Genomic DNA, 27045 nt, shown 5'->3' with positions numbered 1-27045 from the left:
GGCGAACCAGAGCAGCGCACGGAAACGCCGTTTACCTTTCCGCCGGAGCGGTACCTATTTATCTACTTGCACTTTGACGTGCTTTTGAACTGCTAGGTGAGCAGGAGCAGGGACTGAGCAACGGGAATCCCCGCCACGGGGATTCAAACCACAGACTTTCTGACTGGCAAGTCCTAGGCTCTGTGGTTTAACCCACAGCGCCACCCGTGTCCGTTATAGGTTAGTGAGGCCTAAAACACAAGTAATTAGGTTCTCTGTGACTCACAGCAACAGACAGGGAAGACTTGTTCTGTTAGTGGAGCTAGAATATCAAAACGTCCCCTATAGCAGTCAGACTATCTAGCCACTGAGCACAGTATTGCCTACTCTAGCAGCAAGCAATTCAAGGTCTTAGAACCAGCTCTTTCCTGCTTTCCCCAAGCTGGTGCCCTTCAGCTCCCATCATGCCTGACCATTGACAATGCTGGCTAGACCTCATGTGAATCCAACATCTCAAGGATGCCAGCTTGGGAAAGGCTGTATGATCCTGGAGATGCTAATGATTGAATCTGGGGTTGCTTGCATGAGTTCTAATATTCAGGTTGTCTCCCTGTCCCTGCGGGTAGATAGGGAAGAAACAAGTTTGGCATAGATCCTATTTGCATTTGTCCTTGATGTTTTTTGTTTCAGTGTTTCTAACTTCAGACTGAAAGTCTAATCATACACGCGAAAGTTTCATTGAAAAAACTGGGATTTAGCAAATTGAGATTTGCCTGCAATTATATATATGGCATATATATGTGTTATAGTGTGTTATTTTTCACAAGAAACAGGAGGCTTTTGTTGCCCACCTCATTTGCATGTTGTTTATATATAGAACACATCTATAAATTTAGCATGTAGCTAAAATCATTGAATAAATATTTACACAAGCCTCCCTCAGACTGTGGGTTTACTGAACAGACTTTTAAAAATAAACCATCTACAAGTGTCCTGAATTCACTTTTGTGGTGGTAGAATAGTTCAAATGTGACATACTCAAACCACAAATGTTACAATGTGTCTGTGGTTCACTCAAGACCTGCAAACGCAGTGATGTAAAATATTTAACAGAATGCATTATTAAATAATGGGAATGGAAATAGAAACATCAGAAATTTCTTAAGCAAAGAAAACTAGTTTCAGAATCAGAGGGAAAGTAAAGGGGTGAAAGGACACAATAAAGGAGAAAGAAAATATGTAAATAGGTATCAAATTGAATTCCATAAGACTTATAGAACTGAAGACCAAACATTCCCAATAGATTACGGTAGTTCAGATTTTTATCATGATGATGATGATGATGATGAACACTACAGTTTCTAGTGTGACAGAGATGCACTGTGTCAGAGGTTTCTGAAGGACAAGAAAGATGTTTAGAGATACAATTTCAAGTACTGAAGGCAGGCAAGCTAGTTCTCAGGATGAGTCACCAGGAAGGTGATCATAATGAAATAGTGCAGTATCCAGCACTAAGTCATCCCATCAGCACAAGGACTTCCAACTGTGCAATGGCAATTCCTCTCCTCTCTGTGTACCCTCTTCCACATCTGTTCTGGAGAGTTGGGAGAACCCCAAGAACAGAATTGGGGAGTGCACAGGGAGAGAAAAGGGAGAGAAAGCCCCATTGCGTGATGGGACAATTTCAATGAGTACAACCCAGAGTTCAGTTTTTGTAAGAAAAATCCAGATTATTCTAAGAAAAATGTAATTCTGACTGCAATATCCAGTAATGGATTAACATAAATAGCATTTTCTCCTGACCCTCAAAATTTAATATCATCACTTCCCCATCAAATACAACTGATATCTCCTGCACAAGAACATTGGTGCCCCAGAACTGTGATATAATTTGATCATGAAGGAGGTTTATTTATTTATTTATTTATTTATTTATTGAATACACTTCTATAGCACCTTTCATTAAATTGATTCCATGAATAATACAGAACAAATTAAATAAAATCTGCCATTAAATCCAGAGGACAGCAGTATCTACAATAACCAACAACTGTCAGATGCTTGGGCCAATAAGTATGTTTTTTAGCTGGTGCTTATCTTCTTTCCGAAAGGAGAGGATTCTACAAGCTGGGCAACAACTCAGAAAAGACCCTGCTCAATATGAACATCAGCAATCTGCAACACAACAGGAGGACCTCATCCAAATCACTTAATGAATGGAAAGATGTATCAGGGAAGCGCCCAAGTTGTTTAGGGCAGATGTTTTCAACCTTTTTTGAATCCACAGATCACTTAACCAACTACATTTCTTTCTGTGGCACCCCTGTGGGGTTCAGGAGCCCAGTTATGTCACCCCTTGCCTCCAGAGCTGGCAGCCTCTCACCCTTGTCAAACACCCTCCCTTGTGGAGTGTTCCCTCAGCCTCCTCTCCCCTCTCCTTGGGAGTCCTCTGGGGACTGCTGCCATTCCCGGTCTCTGAGCTGCACCTCCTCCGTTGCCCCAAAGAGAGGTGGCTCTCAGAGGCACCATTCGCCTGCAGAACTTACAGCCAGGGCTGATGAAATAAACAGCTGTGCAAGCCTTTGGGAGGCAGAGATGCAAGAGGGTGTCAGAGGAGGCAGGTAAGGAGAGAGGGACAGTGTTGCTCATGGCATCCCTGACCATCATTCAAGGCACCCCAGGGTGCCATGGCACACAGACTGAAAATCACTGGTTTAGGGCATTAAAAGTCAGTAACAAAATTGTAAACTTGGCCTGGTAGTAAAATGAGATGCAGTATTGTTAAGTATGAAATCAATTTTTTGTTTCATGTGTGAAAAAGAATTATCTAAAACGGCTATACTGTGGAGATGAACTGACATCAACAGTGGGCTGCTTCTAGAAATCCATGACCTTTAGAAATCAGTTGCTCTTATGAAAGTTCTTATTTGAATGATGCATAACACGCATGAAATTTGAGGAACTTTGCCGCTTGTCATGAGACTGCTTTATAGAACTTATGGGAAATTGCAGAACCTTAGTCACACTATTTTTCTAGTGAGCGAACTTGCCAAAGATAAATGCTGTTCAAAATATATTAATGTGATTCAAAGACCAATGTTGCTATAAGGTCCCCCCTTTCTTTATGTCCATGTACACCTTCATTATCTATAAAACAAGTCCATCTCTACATGGGGCACATTCATCAGCTAAAGTGTGTATGAAAGAGCTGAGCCCAAGTTCAGCACTCCATTGGCAGCTAGACATTCACATTGGGCCAGCCCACCCATGAGACAAGTTGAGGCAGCTGCCTCAGGCAGCAGGATCCACAGGGGGCAGCAGATCTTGAGGTAGATCTTTCTTCCAGTGCACCCATGAGACAAGCTGAGGTGACTGCCTCAGGCAGCGGTATCCACAGGGGACAGCAGATCCCAATGTCAACATCCTTTCCTGCTTTGTTCCCGATTCCTCACCCCTTCTTCCCTGGCGGGGATGGAGCTGCAATTGTGCCAAAATGTCTTGGGCCAGCCTTGCCCTAAGACACATACACAACGCGAGTCCCGTGCTTCGAGATAGCTGACTTGTGCTGGGGGAGGGGGTGGTGGGGGTGCCCCACTGAGCCGAGCAGGCCAGATCAAACAAGCCTGCCTAAGACAACCACCATCCCGCCCCCCTCCCGCCGCTGGTGGCGCATGCGCGCAGGACTCTCCGCCAGCTGGCTTGTGTTTCGCCCGACGCCGCCTCCTCTTCATAGAGGAAACGCCAGGACCCGAAGCAAGAGCCTCCGCCTCACAGCCAGCCTTGCGCTTAACGGTCCGGGAATAGAAGCCGTCGCCCTCGACTCGTTCGGTGAGCCTCTCGTCTGTTAGGACACCGTCGGGGGAGGACGCGGGAGAAGCGGGGCGGGCGAGAGGCCTGAAGCAGGCTGGGCCGGGCCCTCTGTTCTCCCTTGGCGGCTGGGCCGGGGAGGGGGCCCTGAATGGCGCTGAGGGGGCAGCAGCGTCTCCCTCCCTCGGTAAAGCGGCGCGGGGGCTTCGGCCAGGCTCGCTTGAGACGGAAACAGCCCCCTCCCCTCTGGCTCCGGCTGAGCGGGGCGGGTCCTGGGGAGCGCGCTCTCCGTATGCTCCGAAAAAGGGCTTGGGGAGGCGACGCCCCTGGTTTCTGCGCGGGTGTTTTGCGCCCCCCCCTCCCGTAACGGCGGGGGTGGCGGGGCGGGAAGCCTCGTCGGAAGCGAGCCCCTTTCCCCTGAGTCTCGCGAGGGCGAAGGGGGAGCAGCAGCTTGGCGGGGCTCCCGGGCTTTTGATCGGCGTTGCCGTGGGAGGGAAGGAGGGCGGGCGGCCCACGCGGACCTCCGTCTCCCTCGAGGGGCGGGGAACAAGGTTGAAATCGGAGGGGAGGAATCGGGCCAATAAAGGGCAGGGGGTTTAGCGCGGGGACGGGGAGGGTTGTCTTTTGGCTCAGAGAGCGAAGTTGAGGTCGGCGGAGGAAGCAAGACTCGGTTTCGTTACGTACACTGTTTACTTTAAAGGTGGGAGAAGGAAGTATGTAGTCCTATTTCTGTGAGTGGCGCAGCGGTCTTTCCACTCATGTGATTTACATCCTCTGAAAGTCGGGATCTGTTTTGATATTCACAGCAAACCCTACAGGGATCCATCAAACCTTTATTTTGCGCTACAGTATTTAATACACCTTGTTCTTCATTTGCGTCTGTGTACCCCACACAGATGTGACAACGACGACAACAAAACAAAGTCTTGAGACATTTTGAAAACTTAACAGATTTATTGTGGCATAAGTTTTCATGAGCCACAGGCCATTTTATCAGAGATGTTGAATTTAGTGGATGTTGCATTCTGATGGGATGGACTATAGTCCACAAAAGCTTAGGCCATAATACATTTGATTGCCACGAGACTCCTTGTTGGGTTTAGTGCAGCAGGCTAACACAACTACCCCTCTGGAAAAATGAATGGGAATTGTTTTCTTTTTGAATTCTATCTAACACAGTCCTATATGTGAAAGTGTGTTTTCAGTTAGGCTAACTTTCTAGTATGCGTGTTCAGGATTGCAGCTTTAGAGCATCTGTGCCATCTGTTCCAAATGTATACTTAGATGAAATACACACACAGTCTTTTTGAATGAAGTTGTATTTCATATTTTGGCAGACTTTTCTCCTGCCCATAACCCCACTTTTTCTCTCTCGATATAAATTGACACTTTGGCTGTATTTGTTCAGTCATTTTTTAAAATACGTGAAATCCAGCATCTTTCTCTCACAGCAGCCAACCAAATGCCTGTGGGAAACCTGCAAGCAGGACCTGGCCACAAAAGCATTTTCCCATCCTGTAGCAACTGATATTCAGAAACATCACTGCCTCTGACTTTGGAGGCAGAGCATGGCTATCATGGCTAGTAGACATTGGTAATCTTATTCTCCATGAATTTGTCCAGTCTTCTTTTAAAATCATCCAAGTTGATGGGCATCACTGTCTCTTGTGGGAGTGAGTTCCATAGTTTAACTGTGTTGCATGAAGAAGTAGATTATCTATGCTGAATATGCATGCACTCTTGTGATATGAGAGAACGAGGAAACATTTTCTGCATTCACTTTCTCCATACCATGTATAATTTTTAGTAAACATCTCCTTCACGTCATTTCTGCTCAACCTTTCTCTAAAAAGTCCCATATGCTTCAACCATTTATCAAAGGGGAGTCACTCCACCTCCTTGATCATTTCAGTTGCTCTTTTCTGAACCTTTCCCAACTCTACTGTTTTACTGATTACTTGATTCAGGTTAGGCGGCCAGAACTGTCCACGGTATTCCAAATGTTGTCACACCATAGATTTGTATAATGGCACTATGATATTGGAAGTTTTAATTTCAGTTTCTTTCCGAATGATCCCTAGCATGGAATTTGCTTTTTTCATGGCCTCTGCACACTGGGTTGACATCTTCATCAGGCTATCTACTGTGACCTCAAGGTCTTGTTCCTAATCAGTCGCTGCAAGTTCAGACCCCATGAGCATATATGTGAAACTTAAGGTTTTTTGCCCTGACACTTTACACTTGTTTATATTGAATTGAATTTGCTATTTTACTGCCCATTCATTCAGTTTGGAGAGATTCTCTTTTGAGATCTTCACAATGTCTTTTTGTTTTAACAATCCTGAACAATTCAGTGTTATCAGCAAACTTGGCCACTGTGTTGCTCACTCCTTACTCTAGATTGTTTATGAATAAGTTAAAAAGCATACGTCCCAATACTGACCCTTGAAGGACTCCCACTTTCTACACTTCTCCATTTCGAGAATTCTTCATTTATTCCTACTCTCTGGTTCCTGCTACTTAACCAATTATTGATGTTTAGGATGACCTCTCCTTTTATTAAACAACTGTTAACCAGGAATATTTGGTGAGGTGACTTGTCAAAAGCTTTTTGAAAGTACAAGTACACAACATCAACCAGATCACCTCTATCTACATGCTTGTTGATGCTCTCAAAGAATTGTCATATGTTAGACAGGACTCACCCTTGCACAAGCCATGCTGGCTTTGTTTCAGTAAGGTTTGTTCTTCAGCATGCTTGGTTATTTTATCTTTAACAGTATTTTACACCAGTTTTTGGGTGTAACTAGCTTTTAATTTCTAGGATCCTCTCTCCCTGCCCAATCTGTTTTTTTAAAAAGTGTTACATTGACTACAGTCCTCAGGAATGGAGGCTGATCTGAGGAATAAATTGCATACATTTGTTAGAAGATCAGCAATTTCACAGTTGAGTTATTTGAGAACTCTTGGTTGGATGCCATCCAGACCCAGCAATTTGTCACTTTTTATTGTGTCAGTAAGGGCAAGAACTTCATCTCTCGTCACCATTATCTGCCTCAGTTCCTCAGACTTGCCTTCAGTAAAAGTTAGTTCAGGCACTGGGATCTGTCATATATCTTGCATTGTGAAAACAGATGCAGAGAGTTCATTCAGCTTCTCTGCAGTCTTACTATCCTTCTGTAGCACACCACCTCCCTAGACTCTCCTGCTACTAATATGTTTTAAGAACCTTTTGTCTGCTTGCACTTTTTTGGTCAAAGTTTGTGTTCCTTTTTGTTCTCTTAATTTGGACGATACTTCCATTTTTTGAAGGAAGCCTTCTTGGCTCTAAGCGTGCTGGCATCCTCTTGGTCCTTGTGGCACATTTCTTGATTTGCAGCTTCTAATATTGAGCTTCTAATATTGTGTTTTTAAACAACTTCCAAGGTCTCTTGTGGGGGCGGGCGGGGTGAGCGCGCACATAATCCAAGCATCTAGCTACTGGCTAATTATCTCCTAGGTTACATGCAAATCCTGAAATATTTTAGAAGCTTGGCTTTTAGTGTGAATTTTTTGTGTTTCTTTTCAAACATAAGTTGTTAGTAAGGTTAATTGAACCAAGTAAACCAAGCCAATATTTGTCCATATCCTGGGGCATGTTGAGGGCAACTCTCTTTTTGCTCCAACCTAATAGGGAAAGGGAGGACGCGGGTGGTGCTGTGGGCTAAACCACAGAGCCTAGGACTTGCCGATCAGAAGGTCAGTGGTTCAAATCCCCACGACGGGGTGAGCTCCCGTTGCTCGGTCCCTGCTCCTACCCATCTAGCAGTTCGAAAGCACTTCAAAGTGCAAGTACCGTATTTTTCGCACCATAGGACGCACTGGACAATAGGACGCCCCTTGTTTTAGAGGGGGGAGAACAAGAAAAAAAATTCTCCCCCTCTCTGCCCAGCGCCCCTTCAGCGAAGCGGCAGGAGGCGCTGCGCAGAGAGGGGGAGAATTTTCCCCCTCTTGTTTTCCCGCTCTAAAACAAGGTGCCGTTTAAGGTGCGTTCATGCGGCTACCTTGAAAGCCTGGAGAGCGAGAGGGGTCGGTGTGCACCAACTCCTCTCGCTCTCCAGGCTTCAGGTTCCTTTCAACCTGCTCTTTGGGGCTGGCGGGGGGAAGCCAACCACCAGCCCCAAAGAGCAGGTCAGGGAGCAGCGGAAAGGCGCAGCGGAGAGGCTGCTGCCATAGTCGCGCGTCACCTCTCCAGCTGGGAGAGGGTCTCAGGGCTATGGCTTCTTTAGCCCCTCACGCGCTCTCCCAGATGGAGAGGTGGCGCGTGGCTAAAGAGGCTCCTGCCATAGCCGCGCGTCACCTCTCCAGCCGGGAGAGGATCGCAGGGGGCTTCTTTTGCCCCGCGCACGCTCTCCCGGCTGGAGAGGTGACGCGCGGCTATAGAGGCTCCTTCCATAGCCGCGCGTCACCTCTCCAGCTGGGAGAGGGTCGCGGGGCTATGGCTTCTTTTGCCCCGCGCGCGCTCTCCCGGGTGGAGAGGTGACGCGCGGCTATAGAGGCTCCAGCCATAGCCGCGCGTCACCTCTCCAGCCGGGAGAGGATCGCAGGGGGCTTCTTTTGCCCCGCGCACGCTCTCCCGGCTGGAGAGGTGACGCGCGGCTATAGAGGCTCCTTCCATAGCCGCGCGTCACCTCTCCAGCTGGGAGAGGGTCGCGGGGCTATGGCTTCTTTTGCCCCGCGCGCGCTCTCCCGGGTGGAGAGGTGACGCGCGGCTATAGAGGCTCCTTCCATAGCCGCGCGTCACCTCTCCAGCTGGGAGAGGGTCGCGGGGCTATGGCTTCTTTTGCCCCGCGCGCGCTCTCCCGGGTGGAGAGGTGACGCGCGGCTATAGAGGCTCCTGCCATAGCCGCGCGTCACCTCTCCAGCCGGGAGAGGGTCGCGGGGCTATAGCTTCTTTTGCCCCGCGCGCGCTCTCCCGGTTGGAGAGGTGACGCACGGCTATAGAGGCTCCAGCCATAGCCGTGCATCACCTCTCCAGCCGGGAGACGGTCGTAGGGGGCTTCTTTTGCCCCCCGCGCGCTCTCCCGGCTGGAGAGGTGACGCGTGGCTATAGAGGGTCCAGCCATAGCCGCCCGTCACCTCTCCAGCCGGGAGAGGGTCGCGGGGGGGCTTCTTTAGCCCCGCGTGCGCTCTCCCAGCTGGAGAGGTGACGTGCGGCTGTAGAGGCTCCTGCCATAGCCGCGCGTCACCTCTCCAGCCGGGAGAGGGTAGCGGGGCTATGGCGTCTTCGCTCCATAGGACGCACACACATTTCCCCTTCATTTTTGAAGGGGAAAAAGTGCGTCCTATAGAGCGAAAAATACGGTAGATAAATAGGTACTGCTCCGGCGGGGAGGTAAACAGCGTTTCCGTGCGCTGCTCTGGTTCGCCAGAAGCGACTTAGTCATGCTGGCCACATGACCTGGAAGCTGTCTGAGGACAAACGTCGGCTCCCTCGGCCAATAAAGCAAGATGAGCGCCGCAACCCCAGAGTCGGTCACGACTGGACCTAATGGCCAGGGGTCCCTTTACCTTTACCTAATAGGGAAAGGGGAGGAATAATACTTCCTAATAAATGGTTGTAAAACTTATCCAGGAAAAAGTACAAAAGTAGAAAGAGAGAATAATAGAATCATAGAATTGTAGAGTTGGATCCAGACAGTCCAAGCCCCTGCAATGCAGGAATCTCAACACATTATTCCCCCATCAAAGGTTTTGGAATTATTAGTTCACATCTATTATACTGTCCCTTTGACTCCCACAGCAGTCAGTTTGTATTGGATGAAAAGATGGAGAGGAGGGAATCTGTAAAATTAACCCAGTAAAAACATGGATTCATTTGTAGCTCAAATTGACAACCTTGGCTACTATTGGGAAAGTGAGGATTCCAGTATGCAATCAAATATTCCTTTCTAGTGGGGTAGATGGGAAAAGATAACAACCTGAACTGTAAAATAGTGTTTTAAAACAAATTTCAGCCTCCCCAATGCTCTTTCAGTACTCTTTCATCAATTACAACTGATAAGATTTCTGCAAGATACATTTGTGACTACGAATGGTGACTAGCACTCAGAACATCTGATTTCTGTTGGACTGCTGAAGAGCTGCATATTTGCATTAGATATTGTAAAGGAAAGTGCATGTTTCTAGTGTGATATTCATTCTAGGATAGGATAACCAACTATAAATTAAAAAAACTGGGGCTCAATTTACTCAAGTGCAGGTGCATAACATGCATGTGAAGGAATCCCAATGGATACAAGAGAGCCTTACTTTCTCCATACAGTCATACCTCATGTTACGTTTGCTTCAGGTTGAGCGTTTTCAGGTTGTGTCCCGTGGCGACCTGGAAGTACCGGAAAGGGTTACTTCTGGGTTTCATCGCATGCGCAGATGCGCAAAATGACGTCACACGCAGAAGCGGCGAATCGCGACATGCGCACGCACAGACGCGTGTTGCGTTCCTTTCAGGTTGCGAACGGGCCTCTGGAATGCATCCGTTCGCAACCAGAGGTACCACTGTACTTCTGTCAGTGTGAAAGCATATTGGTATGCATAGAGACAGCATAAGAGGGTATTGCAAGGAATGGAAAGGCTATTTCCCCTGTGTCTGTCAAGACTGTCCTGTGTGCCATGCAAGTTCCTTGTGCTATAAAGCATAGGTAACATTGCAGTCATATTGATGTTTACCTGCTAGTAAAATCTGTTGTATATTGCTGAACTTGCTTTTGAGCAAGTTTGCATGGAATTGTGCTGTAATTTGCATGGTGCACAGATATGACTTGTAAAAAGTTAGTTTTTTCAGCATCAGGTAAAAATTTCTGAGGGATTAAAAACATAAAGCTATGCTAGGCAATTCTGTACCCAACTTGCATATAAGTGCTACTTCCTCATTCATTTTAAGACTTTTTGTTTTATTTCTTTCAGGCTAATTCTGTGAAAATGTCGCTGTATCCTTCCCTGGAGGATCTGAAGGTGGACAAAGTAATTCAGGTATGTCAAAGTATATTTTATGGGGGAAACCAATGTTTGCTGAAGGTCAAAACAGTAACCATTTGAAAATTCTATTTCTGAAAAACATCTTTCTGTATATTCTAGACCAGCACATAAAAATATATTCTTGTATAAAGATTATCTTTTAATTATGTGCATAGTTTCTGCTGTTATAATAATTATACTAAGTGTGAGCTCCGGTAGTTTAGGCCTCTCCAAGTATGTGTGTGTGGATGGATGGATGGATGGATATGCAGGCACCCTGTGAACCTTTCTGATGTAATACTTGAATTATTTTTGCTGCTGTTCCAAACACTGTCACAAATTGCCTTGAAATTCACTCTGTTTGAAAAGTAACTTTACCATGCACAATGGGTCACAAATCCAAAGTCTCTTAGGTGTATGGAACTAATTCTTTAGTATAGTTCTTTAGAGCCTGATCTGTTTTTATTTATCAGATAAATTTCCAAATTTGTATTAAGGAAACTAGAAGTAAAGCAAAGGATTAAAGAATAAAAGTATTTGTAGTGCACATTCAATATGTGTTTTGATAAAAGTAGCTATTATAGAATAAGGCGTGTGTTTCCTCCGCATTATTAAGTCCCACTCCTCAAACAAAGTTACTCCTAAACAGGTTAGAAAATTGTTTTGAAAATAAGTTCCCCATTTTGAAATTCACATATTTTTGTGAGCAAGCAAACGTTGTAATGTAACTTGTTACTTTTAACAACTGGAACATATTGGTTTGTAACTAAATATATATTTATGTAACCTAAAGGCATAATTAAAAGTTTTTGGCTCTGCAACCCACATGCCTCTTGTATTATAGAATTATGTCTGTTTATAAACTTTATAAAGTGTTTTTTTACTTTATCTTCCTGTGCAGGCACAGACATCTTTTGCTTCAAACCCAGCCAATCCAGCATTTTTATCTGAAGCCTCAGCACCCGCCCTTCAACATGGAAGTAAGTTACTTTAGTGCTAAGAAAATATGAGGTAGCAGAAGCTAAATATGTATTGCACAAAAAAATACAACTTTAACAAAAGTCAATTGACATAACACAAGTTCTAGCTAAACTATTTCACTGGTTTATTTCACTGAAAGGTTTTTATTGATCTCTGGAAATGATAAGGATAAGCTGTATAAAGATAATTGCTTTAAAGAGAATTAAATGGAGTTGGGTGCTTGTCAGTCTAAATCTGTATGGGTTACTTTTGCATGTGTTCATAAGGATTTCTGTTCCATCCTCCTCCTGCATTAAATGTGTGAAATTATTTTTTTGGGAGGGGGGAACCCTGCACAGTATTGTTTAAAAGTACTTATGAAGCAGCCTGAGGACTGCCTTTTAATGAATGTTGTCTTCTTCTTACCTATAATACCCTTTCCAAGTGGCTAGAAAGTCTAGCTGCTGCTGCACATATTCACAATGGGAGCCTCAATTGCCCCTGGGAGCATTGGGATGTGATGACAGGGTAGGTTTTTTTTTTTTGCATATGTTGTTCCTGGGAGGGAAGGTATGTCACTGCTCCCAGTGGCATATGAAACCCTATTTTCAACATACCTGGCATCAGCTGTGCTTTGTGGCCGCTTGAAGCAGCTATTAACTTTTTTGAAAAAGTTTTTTTTTTCTTTAAAGGCAGTCCTCGGGTGTGATGGGACGATGAGCTGCTTGTGCGTAAAATCCAAGTCCCTCAGAGTTTGGTCAAGTTTGCAAACCTCTGTCTGTAACGGAGCCCCTTAAACATGGCTCTGTCAGTCACTTGCAGATTCCGACAGTGGTTGCTTTCGGAATCGCTTCCAACATAAAAGCTCCTTAACGGAAACACGTCTTCTGGACTCTCTGCGTGACAGTTTCCGGCGAGGAGTGGGTGTCCCTACAGGAGGTCCTGAAACCTCCCCACTGTTTTCGCTGGAAGTGTCTCGGAGCCATCCCTCCTGCTCACTTTCCCTCAGCTCAGCTCTTCTCCCCCTACTGGTTCCCTCTTCAGCTGCTGAGTCTCTCCCAACCTGTGTGAGCCCTTCCACCTCCCTTCCTTCCGATGGCAGTTCCCTGACATCCACCTCCCCTCCAGGGCCCCCTTCACCCCCTCCCGCCCCCTCCTCTATGGGCGGTGAGGAGGCAAAACCCCGGAAGGAACTTCCTTCACCTTCCGATGTCTCGAACACTTCTCTCCACCTGTTGCGGTTCCTGGTCTCGAAGTACTCCTCCTCCTCCTCAGAGTCCATCTCCCCTTCCCCTTCCGAATCCGTGAATCCTTCCAACTCCTCCTCCTCATCGGTGGTCCCAAAGTATTCCCTCCGGAACCTCTCCACAGGCTGAGGTTTCCTTGGGAACCTTTGATGGAACGTTTCTATCAATACCTCGTCATTGATATCTTCTGCCATTACCCAAGTGTTTTCTGACTCCGGTTCTCCTTCCCACGCTACCAAATACTCCACCTGATCCCCCTTCCACCTGGCGTCGAGGATTTCTGCCACATGGCTGCTGCATTCCCTTTCTTCTATGATCGGTCCCCGAGTGGACATCCCTTCTCGTCCCCCCTCATACGGTGACAGTAACGACCTGTGAAATACTGGGTGCAGTTTCATGTGGTTGGGTAACCGGAGCCTGAAAGCCACTGGGTTGACTTGTTGAATGACCTCAAAGGGACCCAACCTCCTGGGTCTTAATTTCTTACAACCTCCTTTGAACGGCAACCCTTGGGTTGACAGCCACACCCGATCTCCCACCCTTATGGTTTCACCTTCCCTTCGGTTCTTGTCTGCCTGCCTCTTGTATTCTTCCTTTGCCCTTTCTAAGTTGAGTTGGAGCTGACGATGGATTGCTTCCATTTCTTCTACAAAATGCTCGGCTGCCGGGACGCTCCATCTCTCCCCTCCTCCCCCTGGGAATGCCCTGGGATGACACCCATAATTAGCCAAGAAGGGGCTCATCCCTGTGGACACATTCTCTGCATTGTTGTAGGCAAATTCCGCCAGCGCCAACTTCTCTACCCAGTCATTCTCTCTGTCATTGACATAACACCTCAGGTATTGTGAACAGACTTAACCAATGTGCCGAAGAGAAAAAATTAATTGGGCCCGAACAAGCTGGATTCCGCCCAAAACAGTCAACAATTAATCATATTCTAATTTTACAGCATCTTGCCTGGAAATATTCCACCCCAAAGGGTGGCCAACTCTGTGTGGCATTCATTGACCTAAAGGCAGCATTCGATAGTATCCCCAGGAGCATCCTCTGGGAAAAACTCTCCCGCTGGGGCATCGACAGAAGGCTTCTCTGGCTAATAATCAAACTCCATGAGAACTCAGCGGCTAGAGTGAGACTCACCCCGGACGGTGATCTCACCAATCCAATTCCCATTAACAGAGGTGTCCGACAGGGTTGTATATTGGCTCCATTCCTGTTCAACTTGTTCATAAGCGATATGAGGACTCCCCTAATAGAGGCTCAAGAAAGGATTCATGCACCCCGCCTAGCACTTTATCGCTGCCCTTTGTTACTGTATGCGGATGACGCAGTCATCCTTTCCTTTTCTAGAGTAGGTCTCAGGAGGGCCTTAAAAATTTTTGGATCGTACTGTAACGCAAATTCCCTTACAATTAATTATGGAAAATCTAAGATCCTAATTTTCTCAAAGAGCCGGAAACTCCATAATTGGAGAATTGATGGGAGAGTCATCGAACAAGTCTATAGATTCCAATACTTGGGAGTTTGGTTACAACATAACCTTAGATGGAAGGCCCATGTAGCCTATGTTACAAATAGAGCCAAAGCTATCTCCTTGGCGATCTTGCGATTCTTCTTCACCGATGGGGCCCTTCATATCCCATCGGCGTTGAAAGTCTTCAAGGCCAAGGTGATCCCGACAATTGCCTATGCCATCTCAATTTGGGGGACTTTTGTCAATCTATCTCACTTAGAGGTTATTCAAAATCAGTTTTTAAGAGGGATATTGAAACTGCCCAACTGTGTAAGTAATACAGCGTTACGCATGGAACTTAATACTGTATCCCTGGAAAACGCTCTGTGGAAGCACATACTTTGTCACTGGTTATCTCTATGGCACAATCTCCCAAACTTGTACTTGATACAATGTATGTGGAGAGATGATTTCCAGAGCCCATGGGTAAAAAATTTACAGCTGAAAATAACGGCAATGGGAATCTCCCCATCCAAATTACTAGAGCAGGACATAGTTCCAGCTAAAAGAACAGTAACCTGTAAACTAGAGGAGATGGACTTGCAGCAGAAAATGGTCTTGGGCAATGGTACCTGCTCACCTCTAAACCTTGGTTTATCACCCCTCTTAAGGCTCCCAAACTATTTGAATTCCTTAACTTCTTCGGCTCATAGATATGCCTTTGTAAAGGCAAGATTCAACACCTTCCCATCGAACATGCTGAGAAATAGATTCTCCAATGGACAGACATCGCTCTTATGTGATTGTAATTGTGGGGCACCGGAATCGTTGCATCACATAATTTTTGACTGTGCTTTTCACTCATCGGCCAGGAGCAAGTTTCTTGCCCAATATCTAAAGGGAATTGCCGATGATACGAATGAAGCCAAACTGAGATATCTATTAAATGATGATGACCCCCTAAGATCACTCACGGTTGCCAGATTCTTGATCAGTGTCCTATCCCTAAAGAAGAGAAACGGACTCCTGTGTGGCTCGGAAAATCCCTTTAAACCATGATCTATGTTTTAGGATGTAACTAGGTGAATCACCATTGATGTCTTCTATTGATTTGTGAGCAGATGGTGATGGTTATGTTACAAATTTATTGCAACGTATGATGTTGGTCTTTTGTTTTTGTTCTGCTTTGGTTCTTGTCTGTTTTTTGTAAGTTTTGATGGTTTTAAATTTGGAGGTTCAAGTACATTATGTTGGTATGGGAAACTGTCGTGTGACGGGCCAATGGCCGTAATAAAGATCAATCCAATCCAATCCTCAGGTATTGCTGGAGGACACCGTTTGCTCTTTCCGCCTGCCCGTTGGTTTCAGGGTGCCGGGCAGTCGAAAAGTTGACCTCCACCTGCAGTAAGCTCATGAGCTTCCTCCAGAACCTGGAAGTAAATTGTTTTCCCCTGTCTGAGACCACCCTCAACGGCACCCCGTGCAACCTAAAAATGTGTTCTACAAATAACTTCGCTGTCTCTTCCGCCGTGACTGCATGCGAACAGGCTACAAAGTGGCACATCTTTGTTAGTAGGTCTACCACCACCATGATGGCTGTTTTCCCCTTGGACTTCGGCAGATCAGTCATAAAATCTATCGACACTGCCTCCCAAGGTCGTTCTGGGGTTGGTAAGGGTTCTAATAGCCCCGCCGGCGCCCGCCTCTCCCCTTTGGCTCGCTGGCATTGCTCACACCCTCTTACATACTCCCGTACATCTTCCCTCACCTTAGGCCACCAAAATTCCCTGGTGACCAAGACTTCCGGGTTGGCGCGTCTGTCTAATGGCGGATTCCCTCCGAGCTCCGGAGGGAATCGGCTCAGCAGGGGATCGGGTCTTACCGTGCCGGCGACACGGGGACCCTCACAAACCACGTACACGGGGTACGTGGACATGGTGACTCGGCGGGCATCGTAAGCGCCCCCCCGACCCGTGAAAGAGCCTTTTTAAAGGCTAAGGATCGGGTGCCTGGGAGCGGCGTGGTGCTGTGAGTCTTCTGCTACCCCTGCCGAGCGAAGCCGCATGCCATTCTTCAGTCAGCGCTAACTTCTTCCTGTTAAATTTGGACTCAAAACTAAGAGCAACAACCCGTGAGTAATTTGAAAATTGGATTATAAATTTTTCGGATTGGATTTGGTACGAACGGAGGAGATGAAAAAAAAGGGAAGTCCGCCTCCTCCATATTGTTAACAGTGCAAGCAAGGATTTGACAACTAAAGTTGCGGGAAAACTTGTGAGATTGGATAAAAAATACAGACCTCACGGATTTAAAAGACCTAAGCTAAGGTGCTGGAGGACAAGAGATTATTTTGTTTGAAATTAAGTATCACCCTACTCAAGCCCGGGAGCAATCCGAGCTAAGAGCCTGTTGAGACATAGATACTTTTGACAGCTGTCAAATTAGCTGTCAAAGTTGAAAGAACTGAAAACTGAAACTTTAACCGATTAAATTGCTACAAATTATTACAAATAAGGAAAGATCGACACAAACAAGTCTGACTTTTGGATCGGAGAGGGAAAGATCATTAAAACCAGAATCCCTCTAGAGGGGACTCTTGGACATTGCAAGAATGGAACTAAAACAAGGAATACAGGAAATACGTGCTGGTTTGAAAGAGCTGATCTCTCTTGTGGGAAATTTGATACAGAGGAATGAGAAAGGCCTTGTTTTGTCTACGAGCCCACCAGACCCGAAGCTATCTGAAAATACACTAACTGATTTGGAAAGGGACTCATCGTTTGAAACACAGGCAGCTGGACAAGGGAAAGAACCCAAGATTGAGGAGGAAAAGACACCTGCCAAGCAAAAGGAGCTGAAGAAAGGGAAGGCTGAGACACTACATAAAGGAGAGGAGAGACCAAGATCTGCTAAGAAGAAATCTAAACTGACTAAGGTGAAAACAGGACTATTTGGGACATATAGATTTATGAAACAATGTTGGAATATGGGACACAAGCAAACAGGTTTAACTGAAAGAATCATCGCCAACATTGAGAAAATAAGTCTTCGATCCTGGGAGTTAAGCATGAGAGACTTTCGAAGAAATCGGCTGAAAGGAACTGTGAGAGACTTGCGCGCCTCGGACGTGAGATCACCAGGCTAGAAAGATGGATTAAATGTACTTTGATTAAGGATTGAAGCCGGGGGAGAAGGGTGGGACTTAACAGTCCGAAGGGGGTTGAAGTTTTTTTTTGCTTTCTACCTTTTAATTTTTATAGAATAAAGAATATTTTATAAGAATGGGGAATCCGTGGGGGGGAAAGGGTGGCAATTTTAGGAAAGGTATCTTCTTTTCTTTTTTAGAAACATGCTTATATCTTTTTTCTGTTCTTTTACTCTTATACAGAGGATTAAGGGGTATACGTTAATAAAATGCTAGCACAACAAATGAATTAAAGTATAATTTTATAATTAAAATGAATTTAATCAAACTAGGGTTAAGTAATTTTAATAAAATAAGGTACAGGATGTTTAGGGGAAAAACTTGCTAGAATAAATAAACTGGAGTTGGGAAACAATAGAAGGAGACGTGGGGAAGTCCTGAAAAGAAGTTACTGAAAATAAGTGTAAAGAGGTGAACCTCTTTTTCTTTTTCCTTCTTTTCTTTTTTTTTTGGATGTATGTTTCTATGTTCCTGAGCTTTGATTCTTAATGTAATCTTTTTTGGAAAATTAATAAAGATTATATTAAAAAAAAAAAAAAATTCCCTGGTGACCAACCACATGGTTTTGTGTTGTCCAAAATGCCCCGCCGTGGGGCTGTCGTGCAACTGCTTGAGTACCCTCCCCCTTAAGTCTCCTTCGGGGATATACAGTGCCCCTTTGTAATACAACGCTCCATTTCTTTCCTCAAAACCCCCTGGTTCCTCTCCCTCACCCCTAAGACCTCTGAGCTTATTCTGGGCATATTCATCATTCTCTGTTTCCTCTACCAGTTCTCTTTGCCCCACCAATGCCGCCCCACACACCCAGCGGTCCTCTGGGATGACATGTCTCTCTTCGGGTCCCCCCTCCCCTTCCAAATATTCAGGTTTGCGTGAGAGAGCGTCCGCCCTAACATTTTCTGGACCTGGCACATAACAAATTTCAAAGTGAAATTTGGAGAACTCCTGGGCCCATCGCACTTGCCGTTGGTTGAGCACTCGTGCCGTTCTCCAATACTCTAAGTTCTTGTGGTCCGTGCACACTTGCACCTTATGTTGTGCCCCAATTAATAAATGCCTCCATCTCCTGAACGCTTCATGAATGGCAAGTAGTTCTCGGTCATACACCGTGTAGTTCCTCTCAGATTTGTTCAGCTTTCGCGAAAAAAAGGCACACGGTCTCCACTCTGACTCCTCCTTCCCAGGCTGCAGAAGCACCGCCCCCACAGCCCGGTCTGATGCGTCCGTCTCCACTCGCATCGGTTTTTGTAAATCCACATGCAGGAGCTGTTCTTCCGAAGCGAACGCCCTTTTCAGTTCCTCAAAAGCTCGCTCCGCCTCCGCCGTCCAAACGAATTTCCTCTTACTGCTGAGACAGTCCGTAATGGGAGCCGTCAAGTGGGCAAAATTTCTGATGAACTTCCGATAGAAGTTTCCAAATCCAAGGAATCTTTGCACATCCTTCCTTGTTTTCGGTGTTTTCCATTCCAGTACCGCTTGGACCTTGCCAGGATCCATGGCCAATCCCTTGTCCGACAAGCGGTACCCCAGGAATTCCACCTCCTTGGCATGAAACTGACACTTCTCTAGCTTCACCCACAGCTGATTGGCTTGCAGTCTGCCCAACACTTCCCTGACGTCTTTTACATGCTGCTCCTCAGTCTCTGAATATACTAACACGTCATCTAAGAAGGCCACACAATTCTTGTAAAGCAAAGGCCCCAGGACGTGGTTCATAAACGATTGAAAGCACGCGGAGCCTCCTTGTAGGCCGAAGGGCATAACTAAATATTCAAATGCCCCCAAAGGGGTGAACATGGTGGTTTTCCATTCATCCCCCTTCCTTATTCGTATCAGGTTGTACGCCCCCCTCAGGTCCAGTTTAGTAAAAATCTTTCCCTTCCTGACCCTTGTCAAAATGTCATCAATTCTGGGCATCGGGAAAGTCACTGGTTCTGACACTGCATTTAAGGCCCTGAAGTCCACTACAAGCCTGGGTTTGTCCGTGTTTTTTTTGTCCACAAAAAACACTGGGCTGCCCCCCACCGCCCTGGACTCTCTGATGAACCCTCTCTTCAGGTTCTTGTCAATGAACTCCCTTAGCTCCTGCATCTCTCTGTCTGACATGGCGTACAGCTTGCCTACAGGGAGCTGTGCCCCAGGGAGTAAATTGATTTGACAGTCAAAGGGCCTATGTGGGGGTAGTTTGTCTGCCTCCCTCTCGCTGAAGACGTTGCTCAGGTCGGCGTATTGTTGGGGAACCTTCCCCTTCTCCGTTACTTCCGTCCCTGCTAGAGTGGCTCTGGCCCCTCCTTGAGCCTCCCGCTCTTTGCAGTGTTCTAGACAATGTGCTGACCCAAAGGAGACCACTCTCTGATGCCAGCCCACTAGCGGATCATGTAACGCTAGCCAGCTCATCCCCAAAATAATGGGAGCTCCTCCCAAGGTAGCCACATTAAACGCTATTAGCTCAGTGTGTCTTGCTACCCTCATTATCATTGGGACGGTCTGCTGGCTGACTTCTCCTCCCAGCAGCTCCCTTCCATCGATCGTGGTCACCTGCAAAGGGTTACCTAAAGGGATAGTCTGTATCTGGTGCTCAGCAGCAAACTCCTTACTCATGAAATTGCAGGAGCTGCCTGAGTCCAATAGCGCCTTTATCTTTAGTGGCTGTCCGTTAGGCAGCTCTAGTAACACCTCTATCACTAGGGCGGGTTTAGGAGGTTCCGGCGTGGGCACTTTCACTGCTCTTTGGCCTGGCTGCTGTGCCCCGACGGTGGCAGCCAGGCGTTGGCTTTTACTTGCTCCGGTACCTTTTCCTCCCTCTCCCCAACAGCTCCCGCCATTCCTTGCCATTCCTTTCTTTGGGGGCAGACTCTGGCAAAATGACCTGGCTGTTGGCAGAGATAACATTTCTTGGCGCCCTTTCCCTCCTTCTTCCGCTCTTCACTGGGCTTTGAAACTGCGCGCGCGCGCGCTGTTCCAATTTCCATCGGCTCTCCCGGCGGGAACGGTGGCTCTGGAATCTCTGGAATGCGAAGCTCCCTCCAACGTTCCCCCTTCCCTTCCCGCCTCTCCAAGGCTCTTGCCTCTTGGCGCGCTCCTATGGTCAGCGCTGATTTGGTCAGCTGGTCCATAGACTCCGCCCTGGGCGCCCGGGAAAGTTCATCCTTTACCGCCGAAGCAAGCCCTTCTTCAAAGAGCATTTGAATGGGTTCCGCCGATAGATCCCACCCCAATTTATGGATCAACATGGTAAACTCAGTCCAGTACTCACGCACAGATCGGCTCCCCTGTTTGCACGCCATTAACTGTCTGCGTACCACTCCCTGCTCAATATCGCTGGAAAACATCAAATCCATTGCACGAAAAAACTTCCTCGTATCCTTCAGGATGTCATTGTTTGTTGCCATCAGGGGCCTCACCCAGTCTTTCGCCCCCTTTTCGAGATGCCCAATCACAAAAGCCACCCGCGATTCCTCGTCGGGAAAGTCATCAAACTGCAGATTAAGGGCATATTGCATCTCTGTCCTAAAGGCATGATAGTCCTTGGCCTCCCCCCCAAACTTCTGCACCAATCCTGGCAACTTTCTGGCGAGCTGGGTGGCTTTCCCCTTCTCTGCATCTTGAGCCCTCCTCTCCTCGAGCCTCGCCGTCTGCAGCGCTAGCTGGACCTCCAACGCCCGGTACCTTTCCTCCAGGCTTGGACCCGCTCCAGCTCCTGCTTCTCCGGTTCCGGCTGGGTTGCTCATGATGCCTTCTCCTGCACAAACTGCTCACAGAGACTGTCGGAATGCTGTGATGGGACGATGAGCTGCTTGTGCGTAAAATCCAAGTCCCTCAGAGTTTGGTCAAGTTTGCAAACCTCTGTCTGTAACGGAGCCCCTTAAACATGGCTCTGTCAGTCGCTTGCAGATTCCGACAGTGGTTGCTTTCGGAATCGCTTCCAACATAAAAGCTCCTTAACGGAAACACGTCTTCTGGACTCTCTGCGTGACAGTTTCCGGCGAGGAGTGGGTGTCCCTACAGGAGGTCCTGAAACCTCCCCACTGTTTTCGCTGGAAGTGTCTCGGAGCCATCCCTCCTGCTCACTTTCCCTCAGCTCAGCTCTTCTCCCCCTACTGGTTCCCTCTTCAGCTGCTGAGTCTCTCCCAACCTGTGTGAGCCCTTCCACCTCCCTTCCTTCCGATGGCAGTTCCCTGACATCGGGCTACCTTGTAAAATCCTTATGTGGGTTTTCTAATCTGAGAGTTGCTGGTCAGTGATCCTAATAAGCTTTCAATATGTAAATCTAGTAGCTCCAAGTGCAGTGGTAACTGTCAGCATGTTGTAAGGGAGGATAAGATTGCTTCAGTCTGATACTTGTCTTCTCACCTGTGAAATTAAGAATCATCTCAACAGGCTCTAAATAATAGTAATAGTTTAACATTATTTTTGTTTACTTTCTATAGACTTGTATCCCAAACTGTATCCCGAACTTGCCCAGTATATGGGTCTAAGCCTAAATGAAGAAGAGATACAAAGAAACATGGCAATGGTGCCTGCTGTAAATTCTCAGGGGGTAAGTATCAACCATATAAGTAGGACTAATTTAGGTTTCCTTGTGTTTTGCTTAAATAAAAGAAAAGAACATTATAAAAGCAAGAGCTGAAATATTAGGGGTGTGCATCTTCTCTGTACCCCAAATGATGATACAAATTGGGGTGATTCAAGTCCTGAATCAGATTGTGCCCTTAATAAAAAACACACACCAGATTTACCCAGCTTTTCTGAGAAACTAGACCAAACTGACTAAGTAATCACCCAGAGCTTTGAGGAAAGTGGAGAGGTGGGAGATATTTTGTTTGTTTTTAGTTGCAGTGAATTATTTCCCAATTTGCTTCAGGGCTGAAGGAATCCAACAATTTGGAAATAAACCCCCAATCTGCAGGTTGGTGTGCATCAAATGAGAAATGGGAACCCAGTTTGTTGGATTCTGCTCCCATCAATACCTGTGATCCTAAGGATTCCAAAATAATATAACCTTTATAAAGCACAAAATTGTTGTCCTGAAGTCGCTCATGGGTTTGTCCCATTTAAAGAAAAGGCCTATAAATGAGACTTTATTCTGCCAGTTTTTAAGGTTGACTTATTTTAAGGTCTTCTAATTCTCAGCTTGTTGCAAGCCCTTCTGCAGTGAATTACATGGTGGCTCCAGTAACTGGAAATGATGTTGGAGTTCGCAGAGCGGAAATTAAGCAAGGAATCCGTGAAGTAATACTGTGTAAAGATCAGGATGGAAAAATTGGACTTCGTCTTAAATCAGTGGACAATGTATGTATGATAAATCTGATTTTTTAAATATAAAAAAGTGACCCATTAATTTCAGCTATCTAGAGCTGAACACAGTCAAGTTGCTGTGTAATTGCTAATCCAGATGTTAATTTTATGGCTGAATCTGCATGTTTCACTAAATGTTCTGTTTATTTTTATTTCTCTATTTGGTCATGTTAAAACTGTTAATCATATAAAATATTGTACAGATATGCAAGTAAAAATATAATAAAACACTTTGCATTTAAAAACAAATGCAAATTATATTTCTAGAATAAAATGAAATGTATGTGCATGTTAATTTAAACCAAAACTACCCCTCCCCCTTTTAATGGTAGGTGTTGCCAAATGTGTATGTGATGCATGTGTTCTGTTTTTCACTGTGCTTCTCTTGCATGTTTTCTCTAAATGCATTGGATAGATACTGGATGTTAATTTACTTTCATATGTGGACGTATCTTTGTATTTAGGGTATTTTTGTCCAGTTGGTTCAGGCCAACTCGCCATCATCACTAGTTGGCCTGCGGTTTGGCGACCAGGTTCTGCAGATTAATGGCGAAAATTGTGCAGGTTGGAGCTCTGATAAAGCCCACAAAATTCTGAAGCAAGCACCTGGAGAGAGAATTTCAATGATCATCCGTGACAGGTAAACCCTCCAGAAATGTTACACACCTTCTTAGACATCTTTGGGGTTTCATAGTTGTTAAGGAGTGCCTAGAAGTTGAATGTGTTGGGTTTTTGTTGGTTTTTTTCAAACCTCAGTTTCCTAGTGTGACTAGCTTAAGGTCAGGGCCTAAAGTTGTGCACACAAAGGTGTGTTAATATGCCGATAGATCACACACAGATCTGATTTTTCCATGTACAGATCTGATTTTTCCATGTACACGTTCATCTGCCCAAGTGCTTTCCAGTCCACACAAGTGACTGGTGCTTGATGGGATTTGTACTATGTGTTGTCTCCTCCCCGAAATTAATATTTACCCACCCTCCCTGAGTTCCAGAAAACTCAGGTCCATTGTGGGCATGTGTTCAGATATTTGGTTCCCTGTGCATTTGGCCAATTTTATTTCCAGTATACCAGATATACACAAAACACCTGATAAAACTTTTTTTTTTTTAATTCATGGGTCATACCTGGCTCTGCCAGCAGCCTACCGAGTAGTGCCTTGCTAACAGAAGTAGGACGTGTGGCAATAGATAGCACCCAGCAGAACAGCACACACACACCACACACGAAAAAGCCCAACTGCCCAATGTGCTTCAGTATGTCTGGATTATACATTGGATTACAGTGGTACCTTGGTTCTCAAACTTAATCCGTTCCGGGAGTCCATTCAACTCCCGAAACCTTTTGCAAACCAAGGTGCAACTTCCGATTCCTGCACTCAAGCGGAAGCCGTGTCAAGACGTTCGGCTTCTGAAAAACGTTCGCAAACCGGAACACTTACTTCCCTGTTTATGGCATTTGGGAGCCAATTTGTTCGAGAACTAAGCCATTCGAGAACCAAGGTACCACTGTATATATTAACTACAGATTGGGAGAATTCAGATTGGATTGTTGCTTGGATGATGACAGTGTCACATGGATGACATAAAAGGCATGTACACTGGGATTTACTGAATCTACTTTAAACTGCTGTGTCATAGAATCATAGAATCGTAAAATTGGGAAGTGTACACAGCCTAATACCTTTGGATACAGGTTAGTGATGTAGGACATTAAGTAAATACTCCAAACAATAAACTATGAATGTTTTTCTTACAGGCCTTTTGAGCGAACTATTACCATGCACAAGGATAGTACTGGGCATGTTGGCTTTATATTCAAAAATGGAAAGATAACTTCAATAGCAAAGGACAGTTCTGCTGCTAGAAATGGACTTCTGACAGAACACAACATCTGTGAAATAAATGGTCAGAATGTAATTGGCCTGAAGGTGAGTAACATGCAAGATAACACACACTCAGCAAGTATTGCATTTTGAAAAGCGGAGTGATATTGTTCTAAATGGGCAGAAGACATATGCAAAAGCTTGTCCATATAAATTTATTTGATTGATAGAAAACAGGACCTGCAATCCTGTGGTCCCTGGGAGTGTGTGTCAGGGGTCATTGCACCTTCAACCACATTCCATGGTTCTCTGGGGAAGAGAGATTCAACAGCAGCTAAAACATCCTGATTATTTTGCCTTACAAAGTATTCTTGCTGCTAGACCTGCATAGATCAGGCTGTCTTCTTTCAAAAAAGTTGCTGGTTCCTCAGGCTAGTGAAAGGAAATTAAACAGAATTGTACATTCACTTCCCTATTAATGACATTAACACATAATTTTGTCTTACTAGTTGTTCTGCTGCTTGGAAGAACCAGTAGCATGTAGTATGAAGGCAATGATGGCAGTAGTGGGATAAGCTGTGGGTCTGCTATAGGTGATAGTCCAGCTTTTTATGAAAGGGGCTGTTTACATTATCTATTACCTCAGGGAATGGGGAACCTATGGCCCTCCAGATGATGTAGGACTCACATCAGCCCCAGATGGTATAGCTAGTGGTCTTGGGTATTGGGAGTTGTAGTTTAGCAACATCAAGTCTCACACATTCCTCAGTCCAGCTCTACCTGTATATGTGTATAGAATTTATCACCTCAATAGTGCTTAAGACAGCTAATAGCAATTAAAACTATTGTGGAAGCTACATCCACAATAACATCCGTAAGTGCCAAGTTTCAAGTCAGAATTCATGACTTTCTATCTTGCTTCATAGGATGCCCAAATTGCAGACATACTAACATCAGCTGGAAACGTGGTGACCATCACTATCATGCCTTCTCAAATTTTTGAACACATAATCAAGAGGTACGTGTAAAATACTTCTCCATTTAAATAGACTAACAATCTCTTAAAAGAATAGGCATGCTTTGATTGTAGGATCTTCAGAATAAATATCAACAAATGTAATATGCATGTGGTGTTAAACTCTTATACAAATGTGGCTAACAGTGGCAGAGAGTCTGAAAATCTTTAACTATTCTTGTCAAGCTGCTTGCTGAAATTTCAAAACGAAAAGGCAAATTTCAGCTTAGAATGAAGCTTATAAATGCTTCATACCACTATTGATTTTAAAGTGTTATTGGCACTAAAACTAATTCTAGGAGTGAAGGACTGTAGAACTTAGTTTTTTCTTTTGCTGCCAGGAAATGGGTTGAGAAGCTACTGCAGTAAGCTTGCCTTCAGCTTTTGAGTTTACAGCATATGGTCTTGTGCCTTGTAACAAATGACTCCAGTGTTGCACTCCTTGCTGCGATATTTTTGCAGCTTTGGAATTAATCTGCTTATTACACATTGTTAAAGATTCATTATTATTTTCAGGATGGCTTCAAGCATTATGAAAAACCTGATGGATCACACCATCCCTGAAGTCTAGAAATCTGTTTTTGGGTGCATCTGTAATGAGAACTTCGCTAAACATGGGCTACTTAGTCTTAAACTTTTACGTTCTGCACATGAGCCTTTCTTTAAGCCCAAAACAGATATACTGCCTTGAGTATTTACATTATTATGGCTGGGAATGTCACAATCCAACATATTACCTTGCTCAAACTATGAGTTTTGTAGCCTTATACTTGTCTCACAAAAACCAGTATAACTCTTTTTCATAGGGTTATACTGTTTAATTCAACACTTTGTATAAGCCATTGGAATGAAAACTAATGTATCTTGTGTCTTTTGCTATCTGTGATCCAAGCACATTGCTGCCCTTTGTACTTTTTCAGACGAATTAGTTTTTCTACTACCTTCTGCTAGGAAGGATATTTACATTTATGACTTGTAGTGCTTGTTAACTGCTGATTTTAGTAACCATGTTTACAAAGCATGCCAGTTAAACTGAGCATAACGTATCATTCCATAGACATTTTAAATAGCACAGGTGAGCATTTAGGTTCTGTCTTACTGCTGCTCTTTTACAAGTTGTTCTGATGTGCTTAAATTATGTTGCCTTAACCATGTTAAACAGAAATAAAGTCTGAAAAACAAGGTTTTCATTTTCTAACTATACTGATGAAGGTCCCTAAATTTCTCCCCCGCCAAAAGCCAATAACTTAATTAGTAGT

At 45.1% G+C, this 27045-nt stretch overlaps 1 protein-coding gene across 1 annotated transcript; it reads left to right on the top strand.

Moving 5' to 3' along the window:
* The first annotated feature begins 3649 nt into the window (after nucleotides 1-3649).
* SDCBP (syndecan binding protein) lies at nucleotides 3650-26968 on the top strand. The gene is made up of 9 exons (XM_081013609.1): nucleotides 3650-3807; nucleotides 10732-10797; nucleotides 11684-11762; nucleotides 22078-22187; nucleotides 22781-22939; nucleotides 23410-23585; nucleotides 24705-24876; nucleotides 25698-25789; nucleotides 26303-26968. Exons 2-9 carry the CDS (start codon nucleotides 10747-10749, stop codon nucleotides 26355-26357), a joined length of 894 nt encoding a protein of 297 aa, XP_080869735.1. The 5' UTR covers nucleotides 3650-3807; nucleotides 10732-10746; the 3' UTR covers nucleotides 26358-26968.
* Nucleotides 26969-27045: the final 77 nt, after the last annotated feature.

This window comes from Podarcis pityusensis (assembly GCF_964106645.2).
Source record: "Podarcis pityusensis genome assembly, chromosome: 7".
Classification (NCBI taxonomy): domain Eukaryota; kingdom Metazoa; phylum Chordata; class Lepidosauria; order Squamata; family Lacertidae; genus Podarcis; species Podarcis pityusensis.
The sequence above is the reverse complement of the archived record's forward strand: the minus strand, read 5'-3'. Positions and strand labels throughout refer to the sequence as shown.

Coding starts and splice junctions, on each gene's coding strand:
- SDCBP (XM_081013609.1), top strand. CDS start 10,747: ATGTCGCTGTATCCTTCCCTGGAGGATCTGAAGGTGGACAAAGTAATT. Junction 24,877..25,697: donor AGAATGTAATTGGCCTGAAG/GTGAGTAACATG, acceptor CTTGCTTCATAG/GATGCCCAAATTGCAGACAT. Junction 25,790..26,302: donor TTTGAACACATAATCAAGAG/GTACGTGTAAAA, acceptor TATTATTTTCAG/GATGGCTTCAAGCATTATGA.